Source organism: Gymnogyps californianus, chromosome 4, assembly GCF_018139145.2.
Source record: "Gymnogyps californianus isolate 813 chromosome 4, ASM1813914v2, whole genome shotgun sequence".
Classification (NCBI taxonomy): Eukaryota; Metazoa; Chordata; class Aves; order Accipitriformes; family Cathartidae; genus Gymnogyps; species Gymnogyps californianus.
In genome coordinates this window covers 29,202,699-29,222,931 of record NC_059474.1, presented here as the reverse complement: position 1 = coordinate 29,222,931, position 20,233 = coordinate 29,202,699, and the positions used below count along the sequence as shown (strand labels likewise).

General features: G+C 40.2%; 1 protein-coding gene across 2 annotated transcripts; it reads left to right on the top strand.

Annotated features, from left to right (window-relative positions):
• The first annotated feature begins 3,635 nt into the window (after nt 1–3,635).
• Nucleotides 3,636–10,299, top strand: COMMD8 (COMM domain containing 8). Of its 2 annotated transcripts, XM_050896068.1 has the most exons (5): nt 3,636–3,680; nt 4,871–5,026; nt 6,037–6,189; nt 7,953–8,108; nt 9,803–10,299. In XM_050896068.1, exons 1-5 carry the CDS (start codon nt 3,636–3,638, stop codon nt 9,821–9,823), a joined length of 531 nt encoding a protein of 176 aa, XP_050752025.1. In that variant the 3' UTR covers nt 9,824–10,299. The 2 variants fall into 2 exon arrangements, with proteins under 2 accessions (XP_050752025.1, XP_050752024.1); XM_050896067.1 differs by lacking the exon at nt 9,803–10,299 and having other exon boundaries at nt 7,953–8,141.
• Nucleotides 10,300–20,233: the final 9,934 nt, after the last annotated feature.

The following is a 20,233-nucleotide window of genomic DNA, read 5'->3' as shown; positions in this document are numbered from 1 at the left end:
AAACTAGTCCCCTGCCTCTGTCCTACCAAATAGTGGGTGTGATACCAGCCACTACCTCAGGCAGGCAGGTGTTGAGATGTATACAGTACACGTATTTAAGAAACCTATGATAATAACTAGTTTGATTTAGAATAATATGTACTAATAATATATAATCTGGTACTTCAAAGTATGCTCAGAGGGTCCAACAATAGCAGTTCCTCTCTGAAAATCTTGCAGTGTAGCAGAGCTGTTTTGAATGATCTCTTTAGTATGTTCTTGTCTGTGAAAGGCAGTACAGAGTTCGGTATATAAATTGTGTGTCTCTGAGGTGATGTTGAACCACAAGAATGTCCCTCACAGCTATTGCTAGATCTTCAGTGCAATCTGTTGGAAGGACAGAACTGCTACAGAAACCAGCAAGAGGATTTTGAAATTTCAGAGTGAGAAGTGAAATCAAGAACATTTAAGGAACTCCCTCTAGTTACATCTCTTTACTGGAAAAAGCTAGAGAAGATAGAGACAAGTATAGAGCTATGGACATAGACTGTATCCGCTATGCATGATGTACTGTACTCTTCATGTCTCATAGAGTGAATAGACAAGTAGTATATTTACAGAATGGGGCGGGGGGGAAGGGAAGAGAACCAAAATTTGTCATGGTTTTATGTGCTTAAATTTTGCAAGTAAAACAATTTAAGAAACCGATTTCTCATTCAGCAGAAATTACGATTATAGATTATGAAGAGCAAATATCTGATAAAGAATGTTCTGCACATCAGTGTCATGTTGTTTATCCAGCCTCACTTATTATGAACTTCACTGGCTGGTCAGAGTGTAAAATTTAAATAAAGATACATTATTTTCAATGTCCCTCAGCTGTAGCATATCACTATGAGCATGTTTATATGTAAGCTTCTACAAAAGCTTTCAAGATTCCTGGTTTAATAATTAAAGTGGTTCACTGATTGATATTCATGTGTCAAGCTGTAGTTTCAGGACCAATTTCATCTGATCTAAGTGTGGGCTGCCAGAGGGGTAGTTTTGTCTTCCCCCTCGGTCTCAACGACAAAGTTCTCTTCTGTCCGAAGTGATGCTTTGTTCCAATCTGGCTGAAATCTAACCCGTGAAAAAAATGAATCAGTGCAAAAATAACAATTAGGTTTCAGGCATATCAGTTGCAGTTTCATCCTGCAGCCACAGGCACCCTAATGCTGGCAAAAGGGAGGGGGAAAGGAAGCAGAGCTGGAAACAGGGGCTGGGGGACCAGTGGGACCTCCCTTTTCCGTGGCAACTGACATTTAGCTCAGCTTAATCTGAACTGCAACCTCATGTTTCCTCTGCATTTAAAAATCCCATTTACTGGCCCCTCTGTGTTGGCAAAATGCAGAATTATCTATTTATTTCTATTGCCATACCAATTTAATAGTTCCTTGTGGGTCAGAGTTATACTGGTGCTCAGATGCTCTCCCCAACTGGATATACTTACAGCAGTGTAAAACACCTTTCTGCTACTATAATATTAAGAATGTCTGATTATTAAATTATTTCCCAATGTTTTAATTATTGCCATTCCTCCAAAAACAAGGGCAACAAAAGGATGAATTTTAAAATATGTTTAAATACTGCAGTTTAGGTTGTGGGTAATCTGTAAAAGCAAACAAAACCCTCTATAAGTCAGCAGCAATGTGGATAATATAATGCAAAGTTCACTCCGCATTTCTCTCCCATAAAGCTGCTGCTTCTCTTGCTGTCCTGGAGTCTCTTGCCTACCTACTTACTGTTCTACAAGCTTCCCTCCCTGTCTCTGATTTTGTAGTTATTTGACAGCTTACATTCAGAGGGGTGGGGTGGATTATTGCTGCTGTGGTACAGAAACATGAAAAGCTGGTATTTTTAAGGCCTAAGACCTGATGGCAGATCCAAATAATGCAAGTTCAAACAAACTCCGAACTGCCAAAGGCCAGCTTTGTATGCCCTACTACTTTGTAGTTGTACATGGGCTCAGAAACATGGATTTAGCTAACCCAGGTCTGGTTTCTTTGCGCAGTCTGACTTTGCTCCTTGTACGTCAGTAGGCTGAATCCAAATATTATTTTAAACTACACATCTATGAAAAGTGAAACCCTTTATTCTTCAAACCTGCAAAAATTAAGCTGCTTTGAAAGTGTTCACTGAGATTGTGTCAGACAGAATGGTGGTTCCCTGTCCTCTTTTATGTGTTCCTGTCCTTCATGTGTTACATCTTTTCTCTCTTGCATTTGTCACGTGTTTGATCCCTTTCAACTGAGCGGGGCACTCATTACCTTTCTCCTTATTTCCCCTAACTTACTTCTCTCCAAGTTTGGAGCTCTTTCGTATTTCTCCTGTGCCGTCTCTGGGTCTGTTTTGTTTGGAGCAGAAGCTCCCCCTGCTGCTCTATTTGTAGTGTGCAACATTGTACAGTCAAAAGAAATCGGATAGGTTCCCATTATCTAACAAAGCAAATTCTAGGGGAATAAAGGAAATTTTTATTGAAAATTATATAAAATAATTTTTTGTTTGCAATTTCGGCTATTCCTGAATTTAACAGCAGCTTCAAGTAATTTCTCCATAATAAAATTGAATCAATTTTCCAGAAGCCTTTGTTAAAAATCTAGTGTACTAGCAGTAGCAAACCCTGAGAGCAATTGGGTGGATCTGAAAGTTTACAGTCAGCAAAACATGAAATCGGTTCTTGCCCATCTGTTTCTTCTCCAAAACTCCTACGCACCACACTGCTCCTACATGGCCACATACCTATCTTTGGAGAAGATGTGCTGCAAACTGACTTAACCACCCTGGGGTTTTCCACAGACCTTATATCCACCAGTACAGAGTTGTAGCTGCTTTCATATTCTTACAGCCCAGTGTTATATTTACATAGGCATAATTGTTTGCCTGTGAATTAGCCTAGTGATTTCAGTGAAATGAGGTCTGCCTACAGGTATATCAATTTCTGTGCATTTCTGTGTTTTCCTGGGACTTGAATTCGTACAGGTTTTCTCATACGACTCGTCGGGGCGTTTTTGCTTCTTCACTTTCACATTCAAATCAACTTAAGGCACGGAAAGGCCATTGCTAATGCTAAAACCTGTTCCGTAAACCTCCTCCACAGTCCGGTTAGCCTTCGACTCCCACTTTGGCAAAGCAGAAACGAGTTGTTCATGGTAAACACTGTACCAGCACCATGGACTTCTGTAGTTAGTATTTCTCCTAACTTCCTCAATTTCATTTAATATCAGAGAAGATATGGCGCCTGTTGTGAGCCTTGAACTTCCTCCCCTGCCACCAGTTGGAAAGTTAGCCTGTTCAGAGTGAAAAAGCAAAGCTGCCAAACAGGCAGAATGTAAAAATAGCTTAAGTGTTATTGCATATAAAAGCTCGTAAAATTTTTGGAGTTCCGACTTCATTCGCCGTCTGACTGAAGGTGGCACAGAGCGGCGGTTTGCCCTCCAAACCCGCTGAGCAATCCCCGCCGCGCAGGGGCTGGGACTCGAACCTGCGACCTAGGGCGGGGGAGGGCGGGTCTTTGCCCGTGCGCACGCGCGCAGCCGCCGGAGGGGAGGGGGAAGCGCGTGCTCGCGGGCCGCCCGGGCGGTCACGTGGCCGGGGGGGGGGCGGGGAAGGGCCGGGAAATGCTGCGGCTGCTGGAGAAGCTCCCGCCGGGACGGGCTCTCGAGGTGGGCTCCCCGCACCACTGGGCGGGCGGCAACGGCGCCCCGGCGCCTCTGAGGCAGGCGGAGCCGCGGCCGCCGTGCCGGTCAGCAGCCCGCTTTCCTCCCCGCCCGACGGGGCGGCTGCTTTCCGTTAAGTCGGGGCCTCCGGGCCGCTGCCGCCGTGAAGCGCACTTGGGAGGGTGGGGGCGCGGCGGGAGCCGGCGCGTGCCCCCCGGTCCCAGTCCCGGTCGGGCGGTGTCCGGTAACGGCCCTCGGGGCTGGGGAGGGCGGTGTTCGCCGCGGGGAGGCCGAGGTGCCGCTCTCCGGCACCTGTGAAGGGAGGCCGGGCCCGCCGGCTGCGCGGGTCTGCAGAGCGGTGCTGCTCCCCTCCCCGCGCCTCTCGGGGCTGCCCACCGCACTGCCCTCCCTCGCCGGCCTCTCTGGGCCTCTCCAAAACGAAACCAAAAGTACGGGCTGAAGTACGCCGGGGGGGCGGCTAGCGGGTGTTTCTGCGCTCGCTTTGCTGTTAGATGATGGGAGATATCCTTGAGCTCTTCCCAGCGCAAGTCTTCCGCCGCCTGAGGGCTCAGCGCTGTAAGCTGGCACTGAGGGGGATGGCCTGCGTGCGGGAGCTCTCGGCTGCTCCCGGAGAGGCTCCAGCGATTTCCAGTCGGTGAAGTAGCAGACTGGCTGGATTTGCTTCACTACGGTGCTCAAAGAAAAATTACTACAGCAGGCCAAGAAGCCAGGCATGTAGAAGAGCCTCAGGGCTAGAGGACAGTGGTTTTGGAGACTAGAGAGATCCACAGGCATGGGCTTGGAGATGAGCACTTTGAGTTATGCTTTGCATCCTGACAATCCTGATGCGGAGGTGACTGAGGTGCCCTTTGGTGTGGCAGCTCTGCTGCTCAGCAGTATGTTATAGTCATGCACAAAACTCTCAAGTCCAAATGTAAGTCCAGGGTGAATCTGGATCACATTGTGATTTCTGTGGCCAAACCTTGTGAATTGACTTTGGGGGAGAGGGGAGGACGGTTCATATTCAGGGACTACCTCTTTATGACTTTTTAGAATGGTGCATGGGCTGCACTCAGAGGAAGCATTGAGACAGTACCCAGTGAAGGGAGGGGTGATAACTGAATTGCCTGATCAGTCTCATATCTGGTGTAGGTTAACTGTCATAAATTATGTTCTTAAGTATCACATTGTTTCAGTTCCTTCATAAAATAGTTGATGGCATATGTGGCCGTGCGTATCCTCGATACCAGGATTATGGCAGTATTTGGAGCTTGTCGGAGTGGATGGAGGTTTTAGAAGAAACGATGATGTATTTCAAAACTGCAGTTGGCAAAAACATATCTGATGAAGAGGTAAGGGCTCATCACTGATTGGGCTTGACTTTGAGAGATCATACTGGAGTGATTAGTCTTGTAGTTTATTTAGTCCTGAAGTATTTTTATAATGTAGCATTTGAATAGTAGCAGACTAAGCCTAAATAGGTAGGTGAGCAGCATTTAGAGATATACTGTGAAGACTTTTAAAAGAAAAAGCGAAATTGACAGATTTTTTTTTTAAATAGCACTGGATAATACTTGTTAAAATACGATTTTAGTCACTTAAATTGATATCTTAAGTACCACCAAATTAAATCTGTTTTCCTTAAAATACATAACCTGTCGTTACTGTTCGTTAGCAGTAAAACCAATTCACACTCTTGCTTGGCTTTCTTTGTTCATTACTACTGCACTGAAGTGTTTTAAAATATTGACTGTATGTAAATCCAAAAAAAAAAAAATTAAACTGTGAGTGGAGGATCATATGGGACAGGGACATTCAGGGCATTCCAATATGTATAAACTTTGCAAAAACTTGTTCCATTATCAGAAATCTTAATTCTCATCTTTTGCACATTGCTTGTATTTTGACTACCTGCTAGTAGCTAGATCAAAGAAAGATACTTGTGTAGCCATAGGAAAGTGCTTACATCAGTATGTCTGTTTCAGCTAAGCTAATGTATTTTGTCTCCACTCTGATGTTCAGAAACTTTCAGAGCTAAACCTGAATTGTTTGTGTGTGTGACTTTTGATTTTAGGGTGGCATCTAAGAAGGCCAATAAAGCCTCCGTTCTCTGATCTCTTTTAATTTAAACAACAAGAAAGTTATTTTTGTTTCTTCATATGTTGCTATGGTAAATACTGACTCTAACTATCAAACACAGAGAGCAGGCACTGGGGGCAGTATAAGAAAGATGAGGCTATGGAGTCCGGTGTAACAGCTGTCTGGGTAGAAGCTTGGATATCTACCGAGCACAGCTATTACAGGTGGTACGTGTTATTTCTGTGGTTCCTAGTTTAAGCAATCGCTATTTTTATTTTTGTAGGCTGCTCAGCAGATAAATGAGTTAAATTCAAACTATCAAGAAGCAATCACAAAATGTCTAAAAGGCAGAAAGGAAGAAATCAGGAATGCGCTAGTGGAAAGAGTAAATGCAATCTCTTCTGCCCAGCTGCAGGATTTTGACTGGCAGTTAAAGGTGAGAGTGTTGCCTTAATGTTGTTTGAAAGAAGTGTTCCACAACACAAGTAACTATTGATACAGTCCCCTTAGGCCTGCTCATTCTGGAGCATGGTTCAATTTTTATAGGTATCAGAAAAGCACATTCATGATAACACACAGACTTGCCAGAAACTTGTATAAACTGTAAAAATAAAATTCTTCTTTTTTTTTTTTTTTAAAACCTTTCTTTTAAAGCTGCAATACCTATCCCTTTCCTAAAAGGAGACTGAGTGTTATTCAGGAACACCTGAAAGTTTCGTATGCTGTTATGATTTTGATGCCTGAATAGACAGTATTTTTACTCAAAGGAAGAAGAAATGCTTAATTTTAAGAGTAGTACACTGATTCAGGATGTGTTTCTCTGACTTTTTTCAGATTTTTAGATTCCTGCAATAAACAATTATTTAATAATTAGTTTGAAATCATTTATCTTTAGACTTATTTTGATAATAAGCCAATGATAACTGTGTTGCCTGAAGTTGGATGGTGCTTTGGGGTTATGAAGACAGCTGCTTTAAATTAAGCTTTATCAAAGACTTAACAACATTACCTATACTGTTTATATTTTTAGTTAATCCATGGGAGCTGTTAAACAGATTTGTAGAGCTGTTAAATAGTTTTCCATTTTGACAAGAGTGTTAAATAATTTGTGCAGCAAACAGCTTTGGAAATCAAAGAGCAATGCCCGCAATAGACAAGATTTTGCAAAAGCAAGTATAGCGGCATAATCTGCTTCAGATGAACTGTTACTAGGGATTGATCTCTTGCTAACTGCATTTACTGCTGACAAAAATATAAACTAGACTTATGTGAACTCTTGTTTTTTGTTTGTGATTTCTTTTCACTTTTTCTTCTGGAGGATTTTTTGAGTTTGTTCCTGGTTTGAGATACAAATTTTTGATACATATCTGAACTATTGTATTCATTTTGCTTTAAACCACCTTTTTTTTTTTTTTTTCCCCCCCCCCTTGAGCTGGTTGTGATTTTGTGTGGTTTTTTTTTTTTTTTTTTTCCACTTACCATAGTTGAATCCTACCAAGGACATTGTCTATCCTCTGCTGTACCACATTCTGCTCTCTAAATAAATAAGATAGGTGTATACAATACTGACCTGCAGTATTATCAACTGATCTTTGATGTTAATATATTTTAAAACCCTTATTTATACTAGATTGAATATAATAGTAAACGGAAAAGAAAGCACAATTGGTATGTAATCCTCTTCATCAGTGTTTGTCAAATAGGATATCTGACAGTGCTTGATCAGCTGTAGAGAGAGTTGAAAACCCCACAAAGGTGTCCTCTTTCTCCAGCTGCCCCTTCTGTAAGACCCTTCTCACCTGCTGATTACCAGAACTATTTGAATACAGTGACTTCAGAATTCATATATTTCACTTTTAAAGAACCACGATCAAATGTATCCTTTCTTTTCACCTAGAAAACAAAAATGTTGCAGCCCAATAATTTTAACAAATTGTTTTGACAAATGTATTGCTGTGAAGAGAGGTTTTAGTATTTCAGTATATTGTTGGTATTAACAAACAAACAAAAATCCCAACAACGGGGCGTGGGGGAGGGAAGCAAAACTGCAGAGATGACTTGTGAGAAGTTAGCTTTGTCATGTTGATGTTTGTTCTGGTAGTACACATTTAATATAAAGTGCAGATGTGGTGCTATGAAAGACTAAACTTAATGGCTCCACCTTACACTTTGTTGTTGTTGTTTCATCAATCTGCATAGCTTGCTCTCTCCAGTGATAAGATCTCCATGCTGCAAATGCCACTTCTCAATCTTGATTTGGATGTGAGAGAAAATGGTGAAATTAAACCAATTTCTATAGAGATGAATAAGGAAGAGTTGCAGAACCTAATAAATGCACTGGAAGCTGCTAATAAGGTAGCCTTTACTGATACTGTCCTTTGTTCCTGACTTCTCATGTACTGAGTTTATTTTAACTGAAATTGTTTGTTCTGAGTATCTTGCTAAAACCTGAAGTAAATCATTCATTGGCAAAATGACTACAGAGTTACAGAAAGCCTTACATAAGGCAGACTATCTTGGATAGACTTCAGGGGTTTTTTTAGCACAGTTTAGTCTAGAATTTTTTAAAAATGTAATTAGAATCCTGATAAGTGTGATAGTCCGTTCAGACCACCATTAAAAAGTCTTGTGAGAATACGAGGAGGAGCAAATGAAATGACAAAGTGTCAGATGAGAGTTGATTTTGAAAGATTGGAGAGAACTCCAGTGTTCCCCCAGCTTCCCAAAATGTCAGTGGCTGGGAATGCATATGGGAGAGTTGTTTGGTTCAAATTGAGTGCTTTAATTTCCATGGCATAGTAAATCAGGAAGAAAGTTACAAAGATTCCAATACAGTAACCCAAGAAGAAAATTTCAAGTGAAACTTTATTTGGAGTGTCTCAGATTTCTTAATAGAAAAGACTAAGGGAAGTGAGGATTTGAAGAAAAATTGTTAGGGGAAGAAGTGTCATCTGACTTGCACCCTGGTGATAACTGCAAACCCTGGAATCCCTCCTTGTTCAGTTACCTTTCAGGATTAATTCTGGCTCTGTTATAAAGGGAAGTGGGGGTTTTTTTGTTGTGTTTTTTGCCCCTTTTTTTTTTTTTAATCTGAAAATGTCTTCAAATATTTAAGTGTTATCTGGGAAGTGGAATTCTCTGACATCTTGCAGAATGGATGTGAAAGTGTTCTATCAACATGTTTTAGAAGTTAGCAGCTTCTAGTTGCTTCATAACATTTAGCAAGTAAGGGGTTTCTTTAGATGTTTTATGTAGTGTTATGATACTATAGCTGGAATCTGCAGACCAACATTTAGAAAAATCTTCATCAGTATGTAACAACTGAAAATAATAGATCTATAGCTCATAGAGTTAAATACTAAGTTATAATAGCATTGTTAATATTTTGAATTAAAAAAGACACTAAGATGATGTCTACCAGTTGCTTTAATGAGGCTGTGAGACCTCTGAATAACTATGCAGTTCCCAGTGAGAAAAATGCATTAGTCCAGATACAGGTGGTGTTCTCGTGAAGTGAGAGCCCTTAACAGCTTTCTTTCCCCTGGATTTTTCCCTCCAAAACTAAATGAAAATAGTAGTTTGTCATTAACTCTACACTATGCAAACAAGGGTTCTTCCAGGACAGACTCCAGCAGTCTCCACACTCCTTTTGTTCTGCTTGAAGGTCTGTATGGAAGCTGTGGGATGTTGTCATCTCCTTACTTAGTTTTATGTGTGCACAGGGAGGAAATCACTCTAGAAATGGTCCCTCGGTTCTGCTTTGTGTGGAAGGAATCTCACTGGACCTGGAAATTACCATTCTACTTTTTAATTACAGGGAGCTGTGGAATGGTTTGCATGCAATAAGTGCTGAAGACAGTTATTGGAAGTGATCGTTATGTGAGGTTGTAAAAGAGAGCTGAGAGAGAGATGGTGTATTTTCCAGAGGAAAGACATGTTTATACAGTTGCATATTATACTATAACAGAAAGCAAAAAGCTCTATATCCTAGACTGCTTAAGTTTTGGTCTCATCCAACTTTAATCTCATTCCTTTTCTCCTTTTTGAAGGTTGTCTTGCAACTGAAATGATGGAATTCAGATCATCGAGAGTATCTGCTGGCGATGGCTTCCCAGTTGACTTGCGGGGTGTGGGGGGGGAAGAAATGTTCTCTGCAAAGCCAAAAGTTGTTGATGCTGTAAAATGCTGAGGTGAGAAGGCCATTGTGACTTGTGACCAAATAAACTATGAACCCTTTGATGAAAATAATATGATCTTGTATGTTTGACCAAAAATACAAAAATCCAATGTGCAGTTGCCTTTAGTACTAAAGACTTATGGAACTATGGAAAAGCATCATTTATGACGTGTGCCATATTTATTTTGGTTAAACTTCGGCAGTGACTGCACAAGTGCCTAGTAAAACTAAAGCGTCTTGCTTGCATAATATGTTATCCTTATCTAAGATGCCATGATAATGAAGAACATGACGGAGTACTTGTAGCATTAATGTATTTATACTTGTAAATAGTAAATAAACACTTGATTTTGTGCATGAATTATTACAGTAAGTTGTTTCTTGATTTATTGATCACTAAATTCAGAATCTTTTTCGGTGCTGGGAAAAATCAGCTTTACAAACAAAAGCAGTATAGAATCACAGAATGTTTGAGGTTGGAAGGGACCTCTGGAGATCATCTTGTCCAACCCCCCTGCTCAAGCAGGGCCACCTAGAGCAGACTGCACACCACCCTGTCCAGATGGTTTTTGAATGTCTCCCAAGGATGTTGTCAACCTGTTCCAGTACTCAGAAGTTGAGGAAGCAGCACTGGGGCTTTATTCAGAGTAAAGTTTGGGGGTTTAGCTTGGGTTTTGTATCTTAGTTGATGGCTTTTCACTTAAATATATCAATGTTTTCAAAAGGAGCTGTAGTGCTGGAGAGGAGCTGACCCTAGGTAGGCTGTGGAAAGGCTATTCCCAGCCCACATAATAGAGCAGAGAACTGGTAAATTGTAGTCTAAATCTTTCTGAAAGCAGATTGGGTTTTGACTGTAGTATGTAACAAAAGTTAGAAGCTGTAACACTGGACAGGCGTACACCAGCGATCTTTATGGTTTTTACTAGTTGTTAAACCATTTTTCCATATGTAAAGAGCAAATTATCTGTAATGCTTATATAAATACTAATGCACACTCCTCTGTGTGTGCATATGCATGTTTTGTGTATATAAGAAGGCATAGTTTCAAAATACCTTCATAGTTCCAAAATCAGAGGTCTTGGGTTTCTTCTACTATATTTTGTTGTGCCATAAGTTTTCATATAAGCAAAGTATGTAACGTAAAATAATACATCTGTACAAAAAATTGGACTTCAGAGGACTGGTCAGAGAAGAGGAGGACAAGAAGCTTTCTTGTAGAAAGGTCTCTATGAAAAGGATTTTAGTAGGCTTCATGGATAATAACCTAAATATATGTTTCTAATACTAAAACTAGCATAGAAGTTTTGTGGGTCAGAGAATATTTAAAAAAAAAATGTATGCGTGTCTATAAAATGTAGTCTGTTTCCCTTTTATTTGGTACTGGTACATTTAGTCAGATGTGCATGTAGTTCAGTGTCGGCAATTCAAGAAAGATCAGAAAAAGTGGAGAAGGGGATTAAGAGTTGTAAGAATGGAAGACTGGAAAATACATCTTACAATGAAAGGACTGCAATCTCTTTAACAGATACGGCTCGATCATAGTCTTGAGTATTTATAAGCCACAGAAATTTGATAACGGATCAGATAACAGATAAAGACCTTGCATCAGTGGTGCCAAATTCAAGCTAAAAAAATTCAGGTTGGAATTGATATTTCTTTAGCTTTATAAAAAATCTGGCAAGAGTTACTGCAGTTTGTCCAGTAGTCTGTTCAGGAGAATGCTATTTTTTTTAATTGTAAGTTTAATGAATAAATTGGTCAGGTCTATTCATAGGTATATTTGTCTTGACTCCACTTTTCCCTTTTCCTCTAGATCTAGTCACTTTATAGAAGAATGAAGACACTGGTTTGATATGGCCCTATGTGCTTAAATGCTTTATGGATTGTATGATGCATACTGAAGGTGTAACTCTGCTTTAGCTTTCATTGTACTGTGATAGCTTATGTTCCTAAAAGGTTTTTGTAGAGAAAAGAGGCTTAATTTTTGGTAACTGATTTTTAACTGATTTTTATTGTTGGCACGCTGTTTTTATCATTTAGGACAAAAGGACTGAAAACTATTCCTTCTATTTACAGTAGCAGAAATAATAAACAGCTAGCAATTTATTTCATATAGTGTACACTTACCAAGTTTGGGATGTCATTTGGATAGAAGACACTTGTGTGCTGATCCATTTTTACAATTTATAGATTTACTGCAAACACATTTAAGAAAGCAGATACCTAGAAGGTTTGTACTTCAAAGAATATAAAAGTAGATGTTTTAAACTTATTTAGCAGTATGTTGCTGAAGAGACTTTTTATGTTGCTACCTCTTAGTTTTCAAAGATCGCTTGTTCAAAAATACAGTACATTTTTTACAATAAAGTGGTGTGTTTTCTCAACAATAAAAGGCCACAAATGATAACTTCCATTTTTACATTCAACCTATGAGACTTCTATTGGAAAATCTGCCACATATCTAGCTGACAGAAAGCAATTTTTTAAAAATGTAGATGCTATTTAAAATTTTTTCTTTTTCTTAGTAGTAGAGACAAAGTTCACATAGTTTCATTTTAAATTTTATAGTAAAGTTATGTAAAAATGGATTTATAATTACATTAAGGGTATGTGGTGGTGTTTCACCTTTAGTATCATCCAGTATTTGTCCTGTCCTTTACTGCAGCACTGAACAGGAAAGGCTGAAGAATCACTTTTCAAAGATTTTTTTGCTTTAAAAAAAAAAAAGACAGTTTCTGTTATGATGTGACAGTAATAAATGTACAATGAGCTGCTTTTTCATGGGTGTTAGACTTCATTGAAAGTCTGAGTATTGTTTATATAACCATCAAAATTATGTTTTTGACGGGGTATAACAATGACCATGTGAATGGCTAGAGAGGCCATTCAGTTGATAAGCAGTTGAGAACTAGCAGCTAAAACATGGTTGTCATGGAATTGCATTTGAAACTGCATCCTGACCTTACATTTCTACAGAGAAAAGAACTGTCCTTGTAAGGCATGTAACGGCCTCCACTAGATGGAAAGAGAAAGGAGCAAACAGAATGGAGAAGAGAGCTTGCTGCTCTGTTCTTTGTACCATCTATCAGAAAATGGTTTCGTTCTGTCTCTGCTCTGAGAAGTAGGTACTTTTGGAGCAAGCAAGGTCTCCAGTTGTGACAGATAAGGCATTTGTGGAGACTGTACCAGGCCAAATTGATGCAAAAAGCTGGAGATTCCACAAAACCCATTATACCGGTGTCAACCTCAACATACACTTCGATGAATACAGGTAGACATGAAAAGGTAGTGAATAGGAAAAACGTACGCGTAATGGAAACATCTAAAACAAGCTCATGTGGCCAGGAACGTACCTGTCAAGTATGCCCGGCCATGTTCCCTTCCAGGCTGAAGAACAGGAGGTTAGGTAAGGAAGTTGGCGTTACGTTTCCACACAGAGGTTTTCGTACAGCGCAGAGCACTGCAGTGTACATCACAGCCCCTGGAGGAACTGTATGCTGGGACCAGAGTAAAAATACAAGAACTGCACCGGTAACAAAAGCTGTGCAGGGGCTGTGACACGGGGAGCGTCACTCACAAAGCCACTTGAATCTGTGACTAACAGGAATCGGGGAAATCTTCTGAAGGCATAGGAATTAGACCAAAGGTGCAGGAGTTTAAAGAGACTCCATTAACATTAAATAACTTTTAATTTTGTTGTTGCCTGTCTGCTCACTTTGCCCATATCTGTATTTTTCTGTGTTCTTCCATGCCTGAGCTCTTTCTAATTAGCTGGTTACGGTAAGTCGAATGGCTTTGATGTTTGCACATCCCACCACGCTAACTTGTAACAGTTGTTCCCAGGTGATGCTCCCCCTTTTGTCCTGTTTCAGGGACATGTGTTTGTATTCTCCTAGTGTTTGCCCCTGCAGAGCAGCTCACTTCTGGGTCCTGCGGTCACGTGGGCAAGAAAAAAAGGAAAACAACCATCATAAATATATTGGTGAAACCTCTGTGGTTTTGCAGGTACTATCTACAGACCTCTTAAGCGTGTAATTAAGACCAGAAACAAAATTTTGTACAGTAGGCTCTTTGAACCAAAAGTCCTAATGAAAATAGTACATATAATGGACACACTGTATGAAGTTTTCACTTCAACATGTAAAAAGCACCTACAGCGATTAACATTGCATAAACAGACCTGCAATTTGAATCAGAAAATGCAGCATATCTTGATACAAAATATAAAAGTGAATTATAAAAATGTTACTTGCCTTCCATTGGCATTCATTGCCCTTCTCTCCATTTCATAGAAATCTTCCCTTGATTTCAGAAAAATCATGTTTTTCTTGATCAATCATTTCAGCTTTGATCCTGGCACACTAAAGTGAATCAGAGTTGGATCTGACCAGCAAACTGTCGGTATGGAAGTGACTACTGTAATAAAACTGCTTTTGGAACAAAGCAATTGTGTATGTCAAGAAGCTGTGTTTTTAAAAGATCTATATAAGCCTGTAGAACATTTCTGAGTTCTGGAGCAAGCCTTTCTGATAACAAACATGCTGAAACATGATTATGCTTTTATCTGAAAGGTGGTTTTAAAAGCCAGTAACACCTTGTCCTGAAGTATGCACACTTTGCTATCACTTCGAGTTATGAATTAATATTTATAATGAAGTATCAGAAATAAAGGGATTTTTACTTTTCTGGTACCGGAGAATGCTTTCATAAGTGCATCAAGATAGTCTATAAAGTTTTTTACTTCTTTAAATCCACCTTCATTATATTTGGCAGTATACTATGCTTCCCTCTGTAAATTTATAGTGTATACTTACTTCAGGACCTCTCCAGAAAGACCGAAAGACCACTACCAAAATGTAGAAAAGGAGGCAAATCTCACAAAGATTCATCCTTTGGACTTTTACAAGCCTGTGTTGTTCACATCATCAGGCTGCTCTGTGGAGAGGTCATCACAGGAGCAGAACCTGGTGTTTTAAGCTGGTTTGTGGAGGATATACTGGATGTTCAACCCTTCATGTTGTCTATGGCTGGGAATTTTACTTGAAGGTACTCTTCGTATGTGCTAGCACCAGTGGGAGTCGTACATAGAGAAGGCTCTGGCTATTTTTTAGCATCGGGTTAGTCAGATAATTTAGCTAATACAGTAATGAAAGGCACTGGAAGGTGTGGAGATTTTTCTAACTGGGAACCACTACAGGTCCACAGGGACTGCTTTGATGGTGGACTATCTGGGGGGGAGGATTCCTAGCATCACATAGATTAAATAACTTTTTTTTGATGGCTACAGTAAAAGAAGGAATTTTGTTTCTTGGGAATGAAGAGGTTTCGGATCTCCCATATTTCTGTTGATATTGATTTAGATGGGAGCCAGAGCAAGCATTGGATGATCTGACGAGAACTGCTACTAACTGCCTTTGTAAAACCCAATCCTGAATTCTTTACCTATGCCAAAGTCTCATTCAGCTCTTTCTTGAAATGATGATTTGCCAGCTTTGTTTCATAAAGCTGCTGTTTGCTGCAGCACACAATATTCAAAGTTAGTTGCCTCTGAAAATCTAAAAAAATCAGGTAATATGTTGTCAGCTAGATCAAAACAGCAAATAACATTTCAGAGATGGGAACAAGGAAACTGGTATGTTCACAGATGCAAACAAGGTTACTGATGCTCTCACTGAAATGCATAATCTGCCAAAGGAAACCATCTTTATCAACATTTTTGGCAGTGATTGATATTTTATACTTTCATGTGAGACTGTGCAGAAACAGATACAGATAGCCAGTGATGAGTTAAAAGACATTATTAATCAGAGGCCATCTCTAGAGAGATGATGTGCTTCTGCTGCCATGTAATTATCTCAGCTCCTCATTGGTAATGATAATCAAATGCAATTGGATTTTGCCAAGAATAAAAGTGTAAAAGAACGACTACCAGACCATTTCTTAGACTGGCACCAGCAGAAGACAAGAGGTGATGTTTTTATAACACTTGAAGACTCAAAATTACTTCTAAAATAATTAAGAAATAAACATGCCAAGGAGCAGACAACATAATTAGAGTTCACTCTGCACTCCAAGACAGTAAGTAGACCAAAGTCACCTGGTCTTCCTCTAAGAAATGCCGGATTTCTCATTTGTCTCTTAATTCTTTCACGCTGTGCATATACATTTCAGTATCATTGCATGCTGAAATTCAATATTCTTCTGTGATTTCCTGCCTTCTTTGGGGCTGCAGAGTGGATGCCCATGGGGGTCGGAAGAAACATACTTGTACAATCACAGATGTGTTTTTTATGCTTTGGAATGCAGAAACCATTTAAAAATATTTTTGTACGTAACAGGTATAACACAGCCCTTTTTTTGACTAATACTCTCAAGGCAGTGTTAGCAATGCATCCACAGTATGTGAGAATACACGAGAAGGGGCAGAGGTTCACTGGTGCCGGGAAACAGAAGCAGCTGGTGGAACATGGCCCCCAGCCCTGGATGACTTTCCTCATGATTTATCTCAAGAAATCCTCCACTTGCAGTACAAGGGGATGGAACATTTTCTATAAGGGTGAACGAGGTGAACCAGCGTGTAACTCCGAAATGGCAACTTCTGTGCTGTTCAGTGGTAGCATAAAGCACAGGAATGTTGTCAGAAATTTTCCTATGATATTGAAAATATTATCTTTTGTGACTAATAATGTTGGAGCTCATCGAGTCCCTTTCTGCCAGAGAAGAGGGGTGGATTAACATGAGCTTTGTCCTCTGCTCAGCTAGCTGCTTTGTTGAAACTTGCAAGAATGTAGTATCTCATAGATCCTTACTGTCCTGTTATCTTTTGGTTGAAATTGCCAATGGATTCAAATATTGTTGGAAGACTCCCAGGTAGGCACACAAACATAGACACTCAGGGACAGTAGAAGCTCATATCCTTGGGAAACCTAGCTAAAAAGGAGTTCCAGTACAAATTGCATGAGACAGCTGCACAATTTGTAAGGGGGTTTAGCTGAAATCTAATTAGCAAGAGGACCTTATCTATGCTGATCTTGAAGTCTGGTTCCTAAGGGCAGCCAAACTAGCTACTAAAATACAACAGTGACAGAGCTTAGCATTACAGCGTTATTCACCTTATTGCTTAAAGCCAGCCAAATGACTCCAACCTATTGATGGGAAGAGGTTGTGTTTCTTTAGTACTCACTAATTCCTGGCTCCAGATGGCAATGTACATGGGTAACCCATAAATAACCACGTTTTGCCATCCTATGCCTCTAATAACCATTGCCTTTTGCTTGCTGCCAAGCTATTGCTCTCAAGTGAGAAATGTTTTCTTCTGCTTTTTTTCAAGTAGTGGAAAGAGGGAAAACGTGCTAGTTAGGGTTATACACCCTGTTCCCAAGTTTTGGTTTTAATTCTCTTTTGAAGCTTTGAAAGAGGTTTTAGTTTAAATCCAATGTGCCTTGCAAGCTTGTATGCCAAATTCTGTTTTCTTTACCAGAGTCAGTGGTTAAATGTGTGGATAGGAGCTCAGTGGGAGGCAGGAGATGCCGGCTCTGGGCTAAGATACTGCCAACCTGCGGTAAGTGGCTCTTGCCTCTGTTTATGGTGGGGTTATTAGCCCCTGCTGCAAAACTTTGTGCCGAGAGCTGGCAGCTGTTTCTTCATGCAAGATCGTGGCTTCCAGCTCTCGACGCAGCCGGGCCTTTGCGCGTGCCATTCAAAACTGGCAGCAGGGCTGGGGCTTGTATCGGTGGCATGTGTTGAAGGACTCCTGATGCACGAGGGTGGATCTTGCTATTTTGGAACATGCCGGTCTGAAGGAGTTTTGCATTTGCACTGCTCTTGGTTTGTTAATGGCCCTTCCTCCGCTCCATACTCTTTTTCTTTTTGCTTGAAACTGTACAATGTAACTGCTTTTAGCCCATGTGCCTAACATCTGTGCATGAAGTAGCTGGATGATCCATAAGCTAGAAACTATGTGTATGCAGATGCTAGGAGTCTACAAGAAAAAATGCTGAAGACCAGTAAAGCTGATCTTTCCTCTTGAAATAGAAGGCAAAGGATCCTATTTTTTAACCTAAATTCTTGTTTCAATGCCGCGTTGGATGTTGGCTCTTCCTAAATGTCCACTGCAGCTGTAAGGAGGGATTGTAATGTCTCCGCACCACTGGAACAGCTGGGTTAAATTACTGACTTGTGGTCTGTCTGTAAATATCTTTGGGAAATCAGGTAATGCAAAAACATGGGTCACTGACAGTTGTTTTTCACAGAGTATTTTACACTACAAATCTGCAGAAAGTATTGCTTTCTTTGAATGTTTTTTCTGTGTATAACCACAAAGCTGGCAAGTTCACTGGCTCATTGGCTTATTCTCTCTGTTTGTAAAGTCCGGTGCTAGTTCATTGAATTCAAAACCGTTTAATGGGGTGTGTGTTTGGAATGGACAGCATGTACAGTCCTATTGCTGTCTCCCTCCTGGGACTATTTTTTGCAGTTATGGAAAGTTCAGTTTGCTTAGCATGCAAGACTTCCATATGTTCTGTGTATTATTTATTTTATGATACCAAAATATTATTGTTAGTTGCCACTTAAATATTCTTGATCTAAACATTGTTTAAATTTGACTAAAAAAATTAATCAAAATGTCCCATGTGGGATGATGTGTGGCAGTTCTTATTTTGGTTGCCAATATGGTGCAAATGTTGAAAAATTACTTGGAGTTCTTTTAGGGTGGGGATAGGCATACAAGTTGTAGCCTATTCAGAAAAGCAATTCGACTGAATTAATATTTGTCCTGAATCACCTGAAGTTGCACCCAGTGGCTGATTAATCTGGTAAAATCGTGCAACTCTCTAATAGACTGGAGGTTAAAGGTTGTAGCAGAGAGAAGACAGCTGAGGAGACCACCTTTGTGCTCCATTGAACTTGGGATGAGACTGAGACTTTGGAGCCCACAGAAGAACAGATAGTCTCAAGGACCCCCCTAGAGTAGCAATGTCGAATGCATGTTTTGCAGCCTTATGTTTTTTGTAATGAGTAAATTAAACCTATTCCCTTTCTTGTTTGGTGATTTATCATTCCAGACTTTCTGCAGAAGCCTGCTGCACAAACAAAGGGAAGGGACAGCAGGTCCTGATCTGTTAGGAGGTCCAGGTCTTGCGGGATGTGACAAACATTAACATGTAGGAGTGTTTCATTTATTATTACGTTCTGATTAAAAAGTTGTAATGATGTCAGCTGCCGATAAGGTCATCAGTTGACCTTACTGCCAGGCAATGAGGAACTGGTGAAGAAGCTTTCCACATCACTCATTTGTATTCCCTACTAAGTCCTAACTGTGGGTATTGCTGCCTACTGTCCTGATCAATGTTTCTTTCTGTACCAGCTGGCATTGATAACAATCACCTAGGTACCTATATAGACTCTGTTGGCTTGTATATCTTGACTGATGATATGACGCACTTTCAATACAAAATAAAATTTAACCGATAATAGTTCCGTTTCAATAAAATGCTATGTTAGGCAACATAGTGTAAACACTGTTAGGAAAAAACTGGCAATAGGGAAGGGAAATGGATTCGATACAGATAGGAAATGACTGACCTATTGCTTCTCGGTTGCATGGGCCTTGCTAGCACTTCTCCTGCGGCTCCTTGGCTGGATTTGTGTCAGGTGGTAAGCAGCAGGGTGGGGAGAGGCAGCTCCTCAGGGGCAGTGTACCCAACATCACCAGTGTGCCCTAAGACTCAGCCATATCTCCTGTTCCTCAGTGGAGTAAGAAAATCTGTAGGAAACTGTGTGCAGAACTCTCCTCAGATCTGTTCCTAGACATCTACCAAGTTTTGGGAGAATGTGTTGCAATTACCAGCCACAGGAAACCTGGGAGTCAAGAAAAGTGGCCACTCTTGGGCTGGGGTATCCCTCGGTGGTTGCTTCCAGGAATGAACATGTGTTCATTTTCTACTTTTTAATACAAAATTACAGGTGGCACAATTGTTCTCATCAATTTCAACTTTGCTACTTCGTGGAAATAACAAAATTCCAGTTAGATCCAATCAGCTGATTCCTTAGTTGGAAACTCAGTGGGTTTTGTCTCTGCTACCCTTTCTTTCTTTAGAAGATCCCTGCCCCTTTGAAAATGTGAATTGACTTCTCCTTGAGTGACACTTCTCACAGACACTATGGAAATACTTCCTGGTATAACTATTAACTTTGAAATGATGCACGATGTAATAGTTATAATCCTTCAAACAGTTATTTCTTCAAATTTCTCTACACTCTAAATGCTGAAAGACTGTGACATAACTACCACTTTTACTGT